General features: G+C 39.8%; 1 protein-coding gene and 1 pseudogene across 3 annotated transcripts in view; one reads left to right on the plus strand and one right to left on the minus strand.

The window, feature by feature from the left end:
* Nucleotides 1–783: 783 nt before the first annotated feature.
* The window catches only part of RBL2 (RB transcriptional corepressor like 2), a 50,444-nt gene continuing 33,177 nt past the window's right edge, over nt 784–18,050 (plus strand). For 2 of the 3 annotated variants that reach the window (XM_045806794.2, XM_045806795.2), the window contains exons 1-5: nt 784–1,140; nt 3,670–3,800; nt 6,106–6,306; nt 10,512–10,576; nt 14,596–14,724. In XM_045806794.2, the coding sequence (XP_045662750.2) occupies nt 901–1,140; nt 3,670–3,800; nt 6,106–6,306; nt 10,512–10,576; nt 14,596–14,724 (766 nt within the window). In that variant the 5' untranslated portion in view covers nt 784–900. Of the gene's footprint in view, nt 1,141–1,978; nt 2,097–3,669; nt 3,801–6,105; nt 6,307–10,511; nt 10,577–14,595; nt 14,725–18,050 lie in introns of those variants that run through there. The other variant, XM_045806796.2, reaches the window with a different exon arrangement.
* On the minus strand, nt 15,592–17,339 carry LOC148108215 (large ribosomal subunit protein uL18 pseudogene; annotated as a pseudogene).

Consider the following 18,050-nt stretch of genomic DNA (forward strand, 5'->3'; position numbering starts at 1 on the left):
TTATAAATCAAAGAGGATTGTTATTAAAGTGATTCAAGTCTGAAAGAGAAAGCAAAGTAAAAATAGAGGAATAGGGGCGCCTGGGTGGCACAGCGGTTAAGCATCTGCCTTCGGCTCAGGGCGTGATCCTGGCGTTATGGGATTGAGCCCCACATCAGGCTCCTCTGCTGTGAGCCTGCTTCTTCCTCTCCCACTCCCCCTGCTTGTGTTCCTCTCTCGCTGGCTGTCTCTATCTCTGTCGAATAAATAAATAAAATCTTTTAAAAAAAATAAAGGAATAAAGTTAAGCCAACTGAGGATAGTACAAACATATCACTTAGAGTGAAGGTAAAATTTGCCCTTTGGGAAATAAAAGAATTATTGCTTTAAAAAAAATCCAATGATTATTTGAAAGGCTCACATAAAATTAAAACAGGAAAGAATGAGAAATTAGAAGCGATGCTGAAATTCGAACTTACGCAGCTAGGCCTTGTTTGCTATTATTTTGATTTTAGAGATAAGGACACCTAGATAATGAGTCTAAATTTTGGAGACACCTTCGATACTAAACCATCACGAGCCAATGTTTCTTGGGTGTTTTCTCTTCAGTACAGCCCTGCTGAATGGTCCCACCACGGGGGCGTAATTAAAACATAGCAAAGCCGCTTTTATTTTAGCCCAAGGAACACTACATGGGTTGATTTTTTTTTTAACATGATTTTTGGACCCCGTGGGCCTCCGGCTCGGACTACATTTCCCAGCAGGCCACGCTGAGAACTACGGGTGCCTACTTAAGGTCTAGCTTCCTTGGTGGCGGCGCAGTCGCTGTGCGGACGGCCGACGGGCGGGCGCTTCGCGGTTTGAATGGCTGCGGGCTCCGGCCCTCAGTTCACCTGAGGACCGGCCGCCCAGGCGTGCGCTATGCCGTCGGGAGGCGACCAGTCGCCGCCGCCTCCGCCTCCTCCTCCGGCGGCGGCAGCCTCGGACGAGGAGGAGGAAGACGACGGGGAGGCGGAGGACGCCGCGCAGACGGCCCGGTCGCCGGCCCCTCAGACCCAGCAGCGGTTCGACGAGCTGTGCAGCCGCCTAAACATGGACGAGGCGGCGCGGGCGGAGGCCTGGGACAGCTACCGCAACATGAGCGAGAGCTACACGCTGGAGGTGCGCCCGGGGGAGGAGAGGAGGGGCTTTCAGGGCCTAGTCGTCGCGCCCCGCCGCGGGAATGGGGCCCCTCCCCTCCCCGGGTTGGGCGCCCTGCAGGGACCCGCGGGCAGGCCCCGGGTCTCCGCTCCCCAGCCTGCAGAGCGGTGGGAATCAACCCTGCGCGCCTTAGTCCTGGAGACCTGGCTTTCGGAAAGCTCTTAGCGGCCCTGCAAGTGAGCCCTCTCGCAGCTGTTCCTTTTCGGGTTCCGAGTGGGGAACACCTCTTGCCCTAAAGTGGCAGCGCGAGGCTGAGGTCGTGCTGGGGTCACGATTGCAAAAATACAACCACCTTGTTGGCAGAATGAACAGGTGCAGTTGTGGAGACCGTAAGGAGAAGGGGAGGGAACTTGGCTGTGCTCCCACGGGGATTAGCTCGATTTTAGCGCCTCGGTTGCTAGGCTGCTCCTTCAGTTCTTTTCCGGCTGTACCAAATTGCCTTTGTCTCGGCATTGCATCCGTAGAGTAAACGCGTCGTTAAGTTTCGGGCTGTGTTTGTGTGTAAACTAAGGCGACTCTTCCTTAGGGCAAATGAAACGGGCTTTCTGCCTACCTGCATATAGATACACGCCCCCCATTTGTCCCTAGGAAGTCCGGACTGCGACGACCTTGAGGACCTTTTGGTCACCCCAGACGTTGCACAGGACTCTGTATCTGCTCTGATTTAGGCATGTTATGTCCCTTTCTTCGGACGGGGCTTGCAGATGAGAAAAATGGCCATTCTAGCCAGTGAGGCTCAACTCTGTAGGCACCTCCCCTTTATGAACCAATGGGAAGTGACACGGAAGTCTGGATTGTTTATCAGCTGTTTGCTTGTGTGTGGCATTAAACAGGGGGCCATATGATTTTCTTAAGTTGTTTTACAGTTTGTGGAAAGAGCGGGGCAGATAGACTCAGAGTGGGAAGGCCTAATCAAGGTATTGCTTAATTATAATAATAGGGTGTTTTTGCTTGTATGTGACTCACTAAAGTTACTTTCTATTTATTCTTGCATTAATAGAATCTTATTTCAGTTCCTTCTCCCTGTAGTTATATCTACAGGGTGGGGGAAAGGCTAGTAATATAGTGGTTTTAGAACTTGACAGACCTAGGTGACTTTGGACAATTTAGTTAACCACTCCAAAACTCAATTTTGTGATATGTAAATTTGAGGTATTTGTACCAACCTCATACAGTTGTTCTGAAGGTTTAATAAGGTAACATGTGGTTTCTGGCACATAAGGTGGTCATGGACGGTGCTTGAGAGTTCACAGAGAGCTCCTTCGTAAACGTAGGTGGTGTGGCTGAATTAGGCCATATTCCTATTTACTCCTCAGTGGTTCTGTGGTCATTGGTTTCCAGTGGTTCTTTGGTGATGGCCATAGGTGTTTCCAAATAAGCTCTCATTTTATCCTCACGATAATCTTTTAAATTGGATAGAACAAGTATTATCACCATACAGCTGAGGTATTTCAGCTCATAGAGGTTAAGTTGTATGAAGTGCAGTGTTATATGAGCAGGTGACAAACAATAGATGATTAGTAAATTATTTTTGAAGACACGTTTGATTACTCAATTTTTTAAAGACTTGGATTTCAGACTCTTAGCTCAGTTTACCCAATGAATGAATGAATATTCATTTATCAAATATTTCCTTATTACCTCTTCTTTGCCAGATACTGTTGTAGATGGTGGGGACAGAGCAGCGAACAAAACTTAAAAATCTCTGCTCTTGCGGAGCTTGCGGTCGGGTATGCCATAAGACAACGTAGGATGTCAGTCTCATGGATGTGTACAATGGAAAATAAGATTCATGATATTTTTTAGAAAGATTTTATTTACGTATTTGAGAGGGAGAGAGAGACAGAGATAGCAACAGAGATAGCTGGAGAGAGAAGGAGCGGGGAGGAGAGAGAGAAGCAGACTCCCTGTTGAGCAGGGAGTCCGATGCAGGGCTCCATGCAGGGCTTGATCCCAGCACCCTGGGATCCTGACCTGAGCAGGAGGCAGACACTAACTGACTGAGCCACCCAGACACCCCTCATATGATATTTAATACAGAGTATTGGTTATAGAATTTTATCTTTTGATTTCTTGAATTTTCTGTGCTTTATGCTTGTAAGTCATTTCATTCTCACAGCCCTCAGGTAAGAAAATTGAGTCTCTGACTGTTAATTTGTCCCACACTGAGACACCCAGGGCACGTGTGCTGAGAGAGTGAGCCAGGTAGAATCTTTATTGCCCTTTATGATCTTGCAAGTTACATAGCATCATTTTCACATGTGCTATTAGAGGAGACAGTTGAAAATGAGGGAACAAGAACACAGATTCCTATCTCTCAGGGTGAAAATGTCAATGTCACAGTATAAAGAGCACATGGGATAGAGCCATCATTGAAAATACAGTTTCCCACAAACAAAAATAATGCCTTCCATTTAATCCAAAAAGTTTATTATATTGAAATGTTTATATTGGTCATTAGCTAAAACTCAATTTTCTTTTATTTTACAGGGAAATGATCTTCATTGGTTAGCATGTGCCTTATATGTGGCTTGCAGAAAATCTGTGCCAACTGTAAGCAAAGGGACAGTTGAAGGAAACTATGTATCTTTAACTAGAATCCTGCGATGTTCAGAGCAGAGGTAACTATGTCAGTGTTTGAAAGGTAGAGTGTGACAAATATGAAAGCTCAAAAATCATAGTGATAGTAAAGAATTCTCTCATCATTTCCCAGGCGTTTGTACCTATAGAGTGCTGAATTTAGAAAGTAGGTCATGGTTTTCCTTTGCCACATCTAAGTGTCTATTATACTTTACTTCTTTAGTGAAAAGTATGGAAATTTTAATGTATTAGGCATTTGTATGAAGAGTTTACTATTAAAGGTTATGACTTATCATTGTACAGTATTGAGAGAATTCTAAATAAGGATATTGAGAAACTTTAGGATATACTCTAAATTGTAAAGGTAAACAAAATATGGTGTTAAACTTAGAGCTACCTGCACAGGATTTGTATTTTATTATATGGAATGTGTAAAGACTTCTCTGTTTCCTGTTTGTGGGGATAAGCAACACTATTACTATCAGTTATTGAAAGGGTCAAATAATGTTTTAAAGAAGAGGCAGAAATTGCTTTTTCTATCCGTTCAATTCACTAGAATTGATTACATTTATTATTTGTGCCTTTTGGGTCAATTTTCTTTTATGACTTATTAAAGATTGGTGGAAAAAGGATATTTGGCACTTGGTGGGGGAGAATGCCACAGTCAAAATTTATGTACTTAATGGCTTAAAAATCACTTACTATTAAAATAACAAGAAATGTAATATTTTAGCTGTAGTCTACTTATTAACCTTGAACTCCATCCTGAGTTATATTTAGGCCTGAGAACAGGAGGCAGTGCATAAAGAGTTGAACCCCTGGGCTGAGCCTGCAGAAGTGGACTTAAATAAGGTGCAAAAATACAATCATTACGGAGAAGAAAAGGGGAGGTAGAGTAATCCAGTTAAGTGACAGATAAGGAACTTTAGAAGCAAAGGTCAAGTTATGGTATCATCATCATGAACCATAGTAAACTGAACTTTCCAACATTTTAATACAAAAATACAGTCCTAGGCTTCAGTTGTATTTCCATTTGAAAACCTCAGTTTCTCCCTTTAAATTTTTACCTTTGAGTTCAGATTATGTACTTTTCTGCCATAATGGACTAAAATGGGTTAAAAACAAAGCATATGTCGGGAGAAGATATTTACAATGTGTATAACTGACAAAAGGTCAGTATCCAGAATTACATAAAGAGCTACTAACAAATGGTCGCATGACTGACAAACAGCTATAAAACAAGGGGTAAGGAATGTGGTTTCCCCAGGTCAAAACTCACATAGCTAATAGGTGTATATAAAGATGTTTAATTTCACTAGTAACCAAGGAAGTTCAAATTAAAAACAAGGTAGCTGTTATTCTCATCAGATTGGGGTAATTTGAAGTCTGGTAAAACCAGCTTTAGTCATTAACGTAGGGAAACAGGAAATCTGTATTGCTGGCGTACATTGGTGAGAGTATAAATCGGCATGGGTACTGGAATGGGAAATTTGACAATATCTAGTAAAGTTGAAGATGCCCAGTCTCTGACTCAGCAATTCTCCTTCTTGCTGTTGTCCCTAAAGAAGCTCTTACGTGCGTGTACAAGAATGTGGTGATTACAGCATTTTATTTTTTTTTTGTCATAATGTAAAATTAGAAACCTCAATTACCATTGGTTGGGGAATGAATGCAAAGAGTCACGGTAGTTCATATGAAGGAATATTTTTAACAATTAAAGTGAGTGAGATCTGCATGTATCAATGTTAATCTAAGAAACATTGAATGAAAAAGCAAGTTGCAGAATGCTACTTAGAGTATGATACTGTTTATGTAAAATCTTAAAGCCACACATACAAAAGATACTCCTTACTGTTTCTGGATACATATAGATCCATATAGTAGGTACACTAAGTAGTAAGCATAAGAACATGGATGGGAAGGATTCGGACTGACTTTAGAGTGGTGGTTATCTTTGGGGAGGCAGAGGGGGATGTGGGTTTGGGGAGGAGTACAAATGGGAATTTGGCTGTTTCTGTAGAACCTGAAACAAATGTGGCAAATTTTATTCAATACGTTAACATTTGTTAAATCTGGCAGTTGGGTATGTAAGTGTTGGTACCATTACTCTGATTAATTATTTTGTATTTTTGTATATTTCCTAATTAAAAAAATAAAACCCTCAGGTAATCTCAGAAAAACAGATTAGGAAAATCAGAGAAATAAACCCAACTGTGTAAAAGATTAACCTAGTCAGAGGCATGAATTGTGATTTTATCTAAAATATATAATTTAATGAGTTAAATTTTGATTTAATTACATTTGTGTTAATTTTGAAAATATCTCCTTTTTTATTTTTGCTATCAGCTTAATTGAATTTTTTAACAAGATGAAGAAGTGGGAAGACATGGCAAATCTACCCCCACATTTCAGAGAACGTACTGAGAGATTAGAAAGAAACTTCACTGTTTCAGCGGTAATTTTTAAGAAATATGAACCCATTTTTCAGGACATTTTTAAATATCCTCAAGAGGAGCAGCCTCGTCAGCAGAGAGGAAGAAAACAGCGGTATGTTTTTATATTTGTTAGGAATATACATTTTTTAAAAATCTGCACTACAGTTCTGATCCCTCAGTTTGTGTCCCTCAGTTTATTTTGTTAGTTTTTTTTGTTTTGTTTTTTAGAGAGAGAGTGCATGCACACGAGGTGGGGGGAGGGGCACAGAGAGACTCTTAAGCAGGCTCCACGCCCAGCTAAGAGGCTGTCGTGGGGCTCAGTCTCACAACCCACAAGATCATGACCTGAATGGAAATTAAGATTTGGTCGCTTAACCACGGAGCCACCCAGATGCCCCTATTTTGCTAGTCTTTTTTTTTTTTGTTCCCTCAATAATTGGCACGCTTGGAATTTGGAGCCTGTTGACTCCAAAGTTTGAATTTGTTCTTTTTCCATCAGGCTGCCTGTTAACATTATTTATTTATTTATTTTAAGATGTTATTTATTTATTTGACAGAGAGAAGGAGAGCACAAGCAGAGGGAGTGGCAGGGAGAGGGAGAGGGAGAAGCAGACTCCCTGCAGAGCAGGGAGCCTGATGGTAGGGCTGATCCCAGGGTCCAGGCACCCCATATTTTGCTAGTCTTAAAAAAAAAATGTGATTTCATAAATAATCTTTCTTTCCTATAGCTCTCTTTTAATAATAATTTCTTGCTTCTCATTGCATGTTAGCCATGAAGAATTTGGCTTCCTTCATATTGCAAAATGCATGGAATTATTGTTTCTATAAACTTTCCCTTTTCATTTAAGCACCCAAAAATACAAAAGTCAGACCTTAGATATTTTCACTAATTGGCCACCTTAAGTATAGAAATTGACTTCTTATTTTTTTTTTTAAAGATTTTATTTATTTATTCGACAGAGATAGAGACAGCCAGTGAGAGAGGGAACACAAGCAGGGGGAGTGGGAGAGGAAGAAGCAGGCTCATAGCAGAGGAGCCTGATGTGGGGCTCGATCCCACAACGCGGGGATCACGCCCTGAGCCGAAGGCAGGCGCTTAACCGCTGTGCCACCCAGGCGCCCCAAGACTTCTTAATTTTCTGTTACTGTCTGTGTTGACTGTTTCTATTATTTGACTTTTATGTCCAGCTTAGTAACAGTTAATCCCCTTCGAACTGGCTTCTGTATGTATTTTGACGTTTGACAGGCAATCAAGAATAGAGAAACTGGATGGGGGAGAATAGGGGACCTGAAACTATTATGAATTTGTGCTTTCTGATCATGTCTGCAAAATCTATAAACTCATTCTGACTCAGTGTTTTCATCTTTCCTGATAGATAAAAGGCAATCATGGGATGCAAATTCTCTACCTTTATCATGAACCTTTTTCATAAAGTAGAAATGGAAATTGTTCTTAAATTAGAACTAGAACAATGTTGACAAAGAAAGTCAGGGAAAAGGAGTTATTATAATTGAATGAATAATGTTTGCTTCTCTTCCTTTTTTTTTTTTTGCCTCTTTTTTGATACCAAATTTTTCCTCAAATTGTGAAGGATGTTTATAGTTAAGTGAGCACCTTTTTTTTTTTTTAATTTTATTTATTTGAGAGAGAGAGTGAGCAAGAGAGAGAGAAATGGAGCAGGAGCAGAGGCAGAAGGAGAAGCAGATTCCCTGCTGAGCAGGAAGCCCGACATGGGGCTCGATCCCAGGACTCTGGGATCATGACCTGAGCTGAAGGCAGATGCTTAACTGACTGAACCACCCAGGCGCCCCAAGTGAGCAGCTTTTAAAAATAGAAGAAGCTCTACACTTTCTTAGATAGTTGACCCCACTGTTAAGGAAGCAGCTGCTCTAGTTTGCTTGTAATTTTTGAGAACTATTTCCAGACTTTGGATAGATGCTTTGTTCTAAGTCTGAGTGAGGCTGATGTCATCATTTATAGAAAGATAGAGAATATCTACTTTCTTTGGAGTGTTGTAGAAAATGATTTTAGATTGTACTTGCTTTGATACTTTGTAGGGTGTGTATACAACCTAATTGTAGTTAAGAAAATTGTAAGATAACTTTATTTAAAAAATTTTTACATTTAGATCACTCCGTATACATTTATTAGTACTTTTGGCTACTAGTAATGATATGTACCGTTTACTGAGCATTTATTATGGGGACTGTTCTAAGATTTAAACCTGTAGTCCTTCAGTGAATCCCTAGGACAACCATATAAGGTTGATGTTATTGTTACAGGTGGGGGAACCTAAGCCCTTGAGAAGTGAAGTAATTTGGTCAGGGTCACACAGTAAGTGTGGAGCTATTATTGAAATTAGTGGTCTGCTCACAGAGCCCCTGCGCTTCACCATGACTCTGTACTGCATCTCACACATACTTTGAAAGTTTGTTACTGGGTATTTATTGAGAACTTACTGTGTGAAGTATGTTATTAGGTATTATACAGGACACAAGTATTTATTCATTTTTGAGAGAGCGAAAGAAAGAGAGGGAGCGAGAGAATCTTAAGCAGGCTCCATGCTCAGCGCAGAGCCTGACGTGGGGCTCAGTCCCACAACTCTGAGATCATGACCTGAGCCAAAGTCAAGAGTTGGATCCTTGGGGCACCTGAGTGGCTTAGTCATTGGGCGTCTGCCTTCGGCTCAGGGCATGATCCCAGAGTCCTGGGATCGAGCCCCACATCAGGCTTCTCCGCTGGGAGCCTGCTTCTTCCTCTCCCACTCCCCCTGCCTGTGTTCCCTCTCTCACTGGCTGTCTCTCTCTCTGTCAAATAAATAAATAAAATCTTTAAAAGAAAAGAGTTGGATCCTTAACCGACTAAGCCACCCAGGCACCCTTGGACACAAGTCTTTAAAAAAAAAAAACAACACCAAAAACCCACAGCCACTGTCTTTTGAGAGCTTACAGAATAGTTGTGGAGAGGAGGCATGTAGAATGCAAAAGATAACAGAAACATACAGCTTCTGAACCAGAATTAAACCACGGTACATGACCCAGTCAGCTAAGTTTTCATAGAGTAAGGAATAATGGGTAGGATTGCAATGAATTTGGAGGTGTAGATAGAGCCTTCGTTGCATAGGATAAAGAAGAAATACGCCAAAATGGCAAAGTAAGACGCAGTTTGGCCTAGTAGGTTAAGTTCTTGGGTTCTCAAGTTAAAGATTCAGTTTTTAGAGTGGCTTGAGTGTTAAGCTAAAAAGTCTGGCTTTTATCTTGGTAGGCCTTAAAACTGGATAGTTTCTCATGTGCCTATGGTAGGGAAGCTACTTTTATTTTGTATTTTTTAATTTTTTAAAAAGATTTTATTTGTTTATTTATCTTAGAGCATGCACGAAAATTGGAGAGAGAGAGAGACACTCAAGCAGACTCTGCGCTGAGTGTGGAGCCCAATGAGGGGCTCGATCCCACAGCTCTGAGATCATGACCTGAGCCAAAATCAAGAGTCAGATGCTTAACCGACTGAGCCACCCAGGCACCCTGAGAGGCCACTTTTAAAAGCAGGGCACTGACATTTAATCCTTGCCATGGACTGGTGACTAAGTACAAAACTGTGCCCAAGTAGAATAATCGTTCAGCAGACGAGACAGAGGCACACAGAGAGCAAGTGTGCCTAGCGGGGCAGTGGGGGAAACTAAACCCCATGTCCTGCTGCTTCTCCTCAGAGCTCCTTGTTGGGATGTGGAGACCACAGATGTCTTATCTAAACAGTGCCAGAGGTTCTGGTAGAAAAGCCAAGAGCTTAAAACAGGTCCGAAATTCCCTTTAGCAGGCACCTTGGCAAAATAGAATGAATCGTCTTAACGAAAAGGAATAAAGAATTCTAGGAAGCCCAGAATTTACATTAAATAGTCCTTTTGTGACTTGATGTAATCTGGAATGTCTTTAGGGAGGGAGGGTTTACAGTTCATCAGCTATGATACAGGAAAAAAAAATGGGGAAATAATCTGATTGTATACACGGTCCAAAAGCAGCATTTGCCTTGCTGATGTCCTCAAAAGAACTGTTTTTATTTATTTTCTACCTTACTTGTCTTGACCTCAGAAACCTTTTATAGTTCTTCAGAATTGTCTTCTTTCTGGGATGAGCTCTTTCTTTGGCTTTGTCCTTACCAGTGTTTGGTTGGAGCAGAACTTCTTGCACGTTTTCCGTATGAAGTGAATCTGCTCTTACTCCCTTTAACTGTGGGTTTGGTGTCTCACCTACTTTATAGTCATTTGTGATGTCTTTTTCGAATGCTTCTGTTATCTCATGACTTTTTTTTCTCCCCCAAAGGCGACAGCCCTGTACTGTGTCCGAAGTTTTCCATTTTTGTTGGGTGCTCTTTATATATGCAAAAGGTAAGACAGAGCAATATTTATCTAGATGTTAGCTTATTTAAATGTTCACATATTACTTTTGTCAACCTGTAATGTGTATCAGGGAAAGATGCTCACTGAAAAATTTCTTAAAGGGTTTTTTTAAATCTCGGATTTGTTTTTAAGTAGTGCCTGTGCATAAAAGTCTTGAATTTCTTTATAATGTCCAAAACTTCTTCAGTGGAAAATCCTTTAATCTTGTTCTTCTGTAACATCTTTTCCACTCAAAGCTGTTCTTCTGAGTTACGGACTGAAAACACATCGGTCGTCTGTGCTGGTATCTTGAGCTGTATTTTTCATGAGCCACGTCTTACCTCATTGAGTGTGACTGTTCACCCTCAGTGTGTGTAGTTCAGATTACTTTTTGCATTTTGTTCAGATAAATATACTTGCTCAAATGCCTTTGGATACAATTTATTTTCTCCCCCTTCCCATCTCCCTTAACTTACCCAAGGTCTGTATTCAGTGAAAAAAAAAATTTTTTTTTTTGGGGGGGTCCTCTCTATATTTCTATGTAGAAATGGTTCTTAGTAATCTCAAGAAGAAAAGAAAATACAGTTACATTAATTACATAGACTATGTAGAATGCCTTTGCTATGAAGAAAACCCAATAAAATACAAAGTTATAATCAAAGAATCATAGAGCTGGAAGGAATTTTATAAACGTAAGAGATTCTTGGGGCGCCTGGCTGGCTCAGTCGTTAAGCGTCTGCCTTCAGCTCAGGGCGTGATCCCGGAGTTCTGGGATCGAGCCCTGCGTCAGGCTTCTCCACGGGAAGCCTGCTTCTTCCTCTCCCACTCCCCCAGCTTGTGTTCCCTCTCTCGCTGGCTGTCTCTCTCTGTCAAATAAATAAATAAAATCTTAAATAAATAAATAAATAAAATAAATGTAAGAGATTCTCATTATTAGATCAAGTAGCTCAAATTATTTACTTTTAAGATTAGGTAACTGAGGCCCAAAAACTAGCTGCTAAAAACAGAGCTAGGACTTGAACCCAGATCTAGCTCTTGGTTTCATGCCAGATGCAAAGGCCCTCTAGCAAGGATGTGTCACTCCATTGGTCTTGGCATTTGATGGGTCTGATTATAGCTGGTCCTCCGTCGCTAGTTCATTGAGAGCTCAGTCTTCCTCCCTGAGCTACATGGTTGAATGAAGGTGTTATACTAAGTGAAATAAGTCAATCAGAGAAAGACAATTATCATATGGTGTCACTGTATGTGGAATATAAGAGATAGTGCAGAGGATCATAGGCGAAGGGATGGAAAACTGAGTGGGAGGAGGTCAGAGAGGGAGACAAACCACGAGAGACTCTTGCCTCTGGGAAACAAACGGAGGGTTGCGGAGGGGGAAGTGGGTGGGAGGATGGGGCAGCTGGATGATGGGCATTGGGGAGGGCACGTGATGTGATGAGCTGGGGGTTATATGCAACTGATGAATTATTGAACACTACATCTGAAACTAATGATGTACTATATGTTGGCTAATTGAATTTAAATAAAGAAAAGAAAATCTTTCTTCTGCCAAAAATAAGCTGATATTTTGTTCCGTCACACTGGTATGTTTCTTTACTGGAGATAAAGGTGATGTGATAAGTGGTACAAAATAAAGGTGTAGGAGCATGTAAACTATTCTCATAGTGGCAGTCACCCTTGCTGTCACTTTTAGCTTGCCGTGGCTGGGATCATATACGGTATTAATCTTGTTACTCGATTGTGGGCAGGTATATATGACTTCTGGGGTTTTTATCTGTTTTGTTTATGTCTCTTACGGTGTTCGTGTACCTGGGAGTGAATGTGTTTGGTACTATATAAACTATTTACAAAGACTGTTACTGTCCTTATGTACATTTTGGTCTCACTTGATCACCTGGGGTGGCATATTTTTTGTCTCTGCAGTTAACTCAGTGTTCGAGTTTTATTATTCCATCTGTAATTATTTAATCTGAAGAGTCTTTGTCTCCTCACTGTCTGACACTATGATCTTTTATGATTCACTAGGATCTTTGCTAATAGAGTTGTTTAATTCGTTTTATTCAGTTCTTGATTCAGTTGTTCGGGGGCAGTTGTACTCTTCTCCAGCCGCTTTCGCAGGACTTCCCTGCAGCCTGTGGGCAATCCCAGATTATCTCATTCCTGATACAGAAGCCGACTTTCTGCCAGTTATCTTTGTTGACTTCCTGTGGCACGTATACACCAGTGACAAGTTTGGGCTTGCCATCACGAAGGCCTTTGTGGCCTGAAGACCAGTCGGTGCCACTTCCTGTTTTACACTCTCTGATCTCCTGGTTCCTGACAAATAAGCCAACTTTGGAGTTTAAACAAGTTATCTTTATTTGAAAGATAACTTATCTTACAAAGTGAGGTTTATTTCTAAAGTCAGGATTTGAAATGTAAAGTATTTCAGGTTGGGACAGTCTTGGAATTTAAGATTCTGATCTTTAGGGGGCCTTTCCATTTTTTGTTAGAAGTTACAGTGCTGCTGTTCTTTTTTTGCTTTATGGCAAGTACAAACCAGTGACAAGTTTAGGCTTGTCAGTGTGATGGGCTTTGTAGCTTGAAACCAGTAGGTGCTACTTCCTGTTTTACATTTGAGAACCTGAGTATACTTTAATATGAAACATCTTTACAGTGGAACCAGGCAAGTTAGTTTGGTTGTATCTATGCAAAACTCAAGCTGTGAATTATCATTTGTCTTTCTGACAACAGAAAAAAATTTTTTCTCTTTAATTCATTTAAGTTGATTTGTTGAATGTTTTCATCTATACAAAGAGTTATCCTGATATGTGGAGGTAAGTGGTAACTTTGGAGGAAAGGAGAGGGGGAAAAAAAGCCTGAAACAAAGCAGTGTGTGTGTGTGTGTGTGTGTGTGTGTGTGTGTGTGTGTGTATGTATGTGTGTATGTATTCAGGCATGCATTATGTGTGAAAATGCTGAGGTTTAGAAATAATCCCTCAGAGGTATGTTGGCTATTAAACTTGAATTCATGTGATGTTATAAGAGTGTAAAATCATTAGGAAGCATGCATATGCAGTGTTTAACGAGAAAATGGATATGCTCGAAGTTATAAAAGAAATCTAGAAATATTTCTTAATTTCTGAGAATTAAACTGTTTACCTGCCTGTGAAAACTGATTTCAGTGTTAGACTTAAACTAGCATTGCAGAAATGGCATGTTTCGATAGGTTTGCGTTTTGGTATCTTTTTTCTTTGTTACAATCTATCTACATTATTCCTAGGATATTAGCTCTAGACTTAGAGGTCTTTCATTGTGATCCTGTTGTATTAATCTGTATGAGTTTTTATTACTGTGTAGAAAGTATCTAAAATGTTACTGTTAGGAGTCTGATTATAGGTTTTGGTCTTTTTAAGGTATATACATGAAAAACTCTTTTTCAGCTGTTCCCGTCTAAGGGTATCTAGTAATCCTTTTTTTTGTTTGTTTGTTTTTTTGTTTCCCTCTTAGAACTGCTTTTTGTGCATCCCAAAGATGTTAGACCATCTCATTGTTTGTCTCCATGTATTTTTTTTTTTACTTTTTTGTTTTTAATTAGTTAAGTTTTAAATTTTAATTCCAGTATAGTTAACATACAGTGTTAATTAGTTTCAGGTGTACAATATCTAGTAATTTTTTTTGACAAAAATGTTTTCATACAAAAGAATTTCCTACAGTTTGAGATAATTTATGAAGTTTTTAAAATTTTCAAAGGAAAAAAACAGTGATAAAATTTTGGTCATCTTCTAGAGATTTAATGCTTATTTAATGAATATTGAGTGAGTGAATGTCGTTTTTAGTAAAGTTTTAGTTTTCATTACACCCTTAGAAATTTCTTAGACTTTAAGAGTAATATTTCAAAATGTAAATTTGCCAGAACACTTCATGTAGCTTTTGAGTCAGCTTTGGTACAGTGTTACATAATGTCCTTTTAATTAAAGGAAGAAATTACTTTTAAAATATTGTAAAGTTGATGCAAATATACTCTGTAACTGTTTACATTCCTGTAGGTAATTTCCCCATGATTAGTGATGATTTGGTCAATTCTTATCATCTTCTGCTGTGTGCTTTGGACTTGGTTTATGGAAATGCCCTTCAGTGTTCCAATCGTAAAGAACTGGTAAACCCTAATTTTAAAGGTAAGATTATAAATCGGAGATTATTGGACAGCTCACATTTCTACATTGTGCTTGCTCTTGGGAGTTGTACACATACCACAGATTTCTAGCATCAGAGAACATAAGTGTTTTGAAAAGCTCCATCATCATGGTTCTCCAGAGTACTTTTAACTACTTATCTCTAGGAGTTCAGCTCTCTGTAAAAATATTTATGGAAAAAGCAGTTGCAAATATTACAAAGTGTAAAGTCTTACTTGACGACTTGAGAAGTTTCTGCAATATATACTCAACAAGAAGAAGGAATTTAAAAACCCAGAGTAGCAAAGTGACCTTAAAACTGATGTTGTTTTTCTACGTTGCCAGGCTTTGTGCCTGACACACAGTAGGAGTTCAAAAATGGATTTATTGAAATTCTCTACATTTCAAATTTTTTCCTTCAGAGGAGGAGTGGTAATGGTTGTAAATAAGTAAAATGAGTTTTTAGCTCTTAAACTAAAAGATGAATAGAAGTGATTATTTTGGCAATGCATTTAGCGGGTTTTAAGGTATGTAATTTCTATGAGTGATTTACAGTAAGAGACCAAATCATAATTTACAGGCAATTAATATTATAAATATTAAACAGTATCTATAGAGCTAGTATGTAATGCTGTTGCTATTTGAATAATACCATGGTAGCATTCTGAGTGATTTTCAGTTTTGGGGTGGTTACAATTAGAGAGATTGTCTGACTCTCAAGGTAGATTTTTAAAGTTAGGGAGTTAGTTACCTAGTTGCTCCTGCTTTGGTACATTTAATGTTTTTCATTTGATGTTTTTCTCTCTCGTTTCCTTCTAACTCCCTTTTATGTTTCTATATGGTGACTGCTTTGCATTTTTCCCCTCTTATTTAGTTTTTCTCATACTGAATCTAGGGCAAGAATAAGCTGTAAATCAACATGCTAAATGCTTCCAATATAATGAAGTGAAAGCATATAAACTATACATACTTTGAATAGTAATGCTTTTCAAAGTCGTATTTTTTATTTGAATGTCAGACTTATTTGCAAAGTTGTATTTTATTTTTTTTAGATCTTACAGCAATATACTAAAATTGTTTCTTGAAGTTTTTTTTCTTAAATGTCTCCAGATAAATAATTGAATAACTGCAATCTTTTGAGTAGTGATACACTTTACTTCTGTTTGCTATTTATTTATTTTCGTTTAAGTATAATCAACATACAATGTCATATTGGTTTCAAATGTACAACGTAGTGATTTGACAATTCTGTACGTAACCCAGCACTCACCACGGTAAGTGTAGTCACTGTCTTTCACCACACAATGTTATTACGTTGTTACTGACTATATTCTTTATGTGGTACTTTTCATCTCCATGACTTATTTTATTTTTATTTATTTATTTTAGCTACTTGGCGAATAAATTTTTTTATCGTCTTTATCTAAAAAATCTTCATAGAAATTGTGTTTTGGTTTATTAGCTCTCAGCAGCCTGCTCCTGAGCTCTAAGGAAGTTTGCCTTCTTTTTTTTTTTTTTTTAACGGTTTTATTTATTTATTCATTCGACAGAGATAGAGACAGCCAGGGAGAGAGGGAACACAAGCAGGAGGAGTGGGAGAGGAAGAAGCAGGCTCATAGCGGAGGAGCCTGATGTGGGGCTCGATCCCAGAATGCCGGGATCACGCCCTGAGCCGAAGGCAGACGCTTAACCGCTGTGCCACCCAGGCGCCCCGGAAGTTTGCCTTCTTCTGAGCTACCCTGTCTTTCTTCTGGGCAAGAGACATTTTGGGATGGTTCCACCTCTTCTTTTTAACTTCTGTCTTAGGCTTCTTCTCATAGACTGGCTTCTCTCATGTAGCAGCGAGAGCTTTCTTATACATCTCCTTCACCATGTCCAGAGATACTTTGTTCTTTATGTATTGACAGAAGTGTTCCTTGTAAGCCTCTTCATCTTCTTCCGTTAGGTAACACATTTAATCTGCAATATTCTGATCCATGATATGCTTCTGATGTACTTCTCCCTTGAATTCCTTGCTTTCCATATCATAACCAAGGAATTGTTTGGTACTGCCAGCAGCAGACAGGCCTCCATCCACAGCTCCCTCGAGGGCCCCCGGATTTGATTTCCAGTAGTAGTTCTGGCCAGCCCTGCATCCGAACAGCAGGTGAAGGCACCGGGTTCACCGTTAGTGTTTTCCACATTGCATTCCTCTCCAGTCACCTCTGCTTGGCCTTCATAGGTCGTGTCCCTACCAGACCTGTTGAGAAGCCTGCAGGCCAGCAGCAGGTCTGTACAATATGCCGCAGCATCATTTTTCAGGTCAGCCTTCACACCATACTTTGGGAGTTCATGAGTATGAACTGCACAAGCTATCATTTCTCTTTCTGTACGGACATGAACAGCCTGACAAATGATTTCTCTGTTGGTTACATGGACCATCATCTGTATTTGGGTGTGTTGTACTTATTTTATCCAGAATTACCAAGCGTTTCTGAGCACAGTTACCAGTTTTACCCTCTTGTCGTCTTCTACATTTCGCTTGGTATCTCTTGATGCAAGCCTTGTTCTTGACAACTTCAACAAATGCCATCCTACGGAACAGAGACTGGCATCTGCAGCTCGCCACAGACCAGCAGGCCAGCAGTACTTTGTGGGGGGAAGACTTACTATGTTACCCCTGGAAGTTTGTACCTCCTAATCCCTTTTATCTGTTTTGCCCAATCCCCCATCCACCTCTGCTCTGGCAACCAGCAGCTTGATTTCCGTACTTAAGAGTCTGTTTTTTGTTTGCTTGTTTGTTTTGCTTTATAGATTCCACTTGTAAGTGAATCTCCTGGTATCTTGTCTGTCACTTAGTATAATACCGTCTAAGTCCATCCATGTTGTTGTAAATGGCAATAGCTCATTCTTTTTTTTACAGCTGAGTAATATTCCTCTGTGTGTGTGAGAGAGAGAGAGAGATTCATCTTTCAGTGGACACTGGGTAGCTTCCATATCATGGCTATTGTAAATAATGCTGCAATAAACATGGGGGTGCGTGTGTTTCTGAATTAGTGTTTTCATTTTCTTTAGGTAAATACCCAGTAGAATTACTGGATCATATGGTATTTCTATTTTAAGTTTTTGGAGGAGATTCCATACTGTTTTCCATAGTGGCTGCACCAAATTATAATCCCACCAGTAGTGCATATGAGGAATCCCTTTTTAGCACATCCTCACCAACGCTTGTTATTTCTTGTCTTTTTGATACTAGCCATTCTGACCGGTGTGAGGTGGTATCATTGTGGTTTTGATTTGCTTTTCCCTGATGAAGAATGATATTGAGCATCTTTTCGTGTGTCTGTTGG

This window comes from Ursus americanus, chromosome 21 (assembly GCF_024610735.1).
Source record: "Ursus americanus isolate L20-20 chromosome 21, mUrsAme1.1.p, whole genome shotgun sequence".
NCBI lineage: Eukaryota > Metazoa > Chordata > Mammalia > Carnivora > Ursidae > Ursus > Ursus americanus.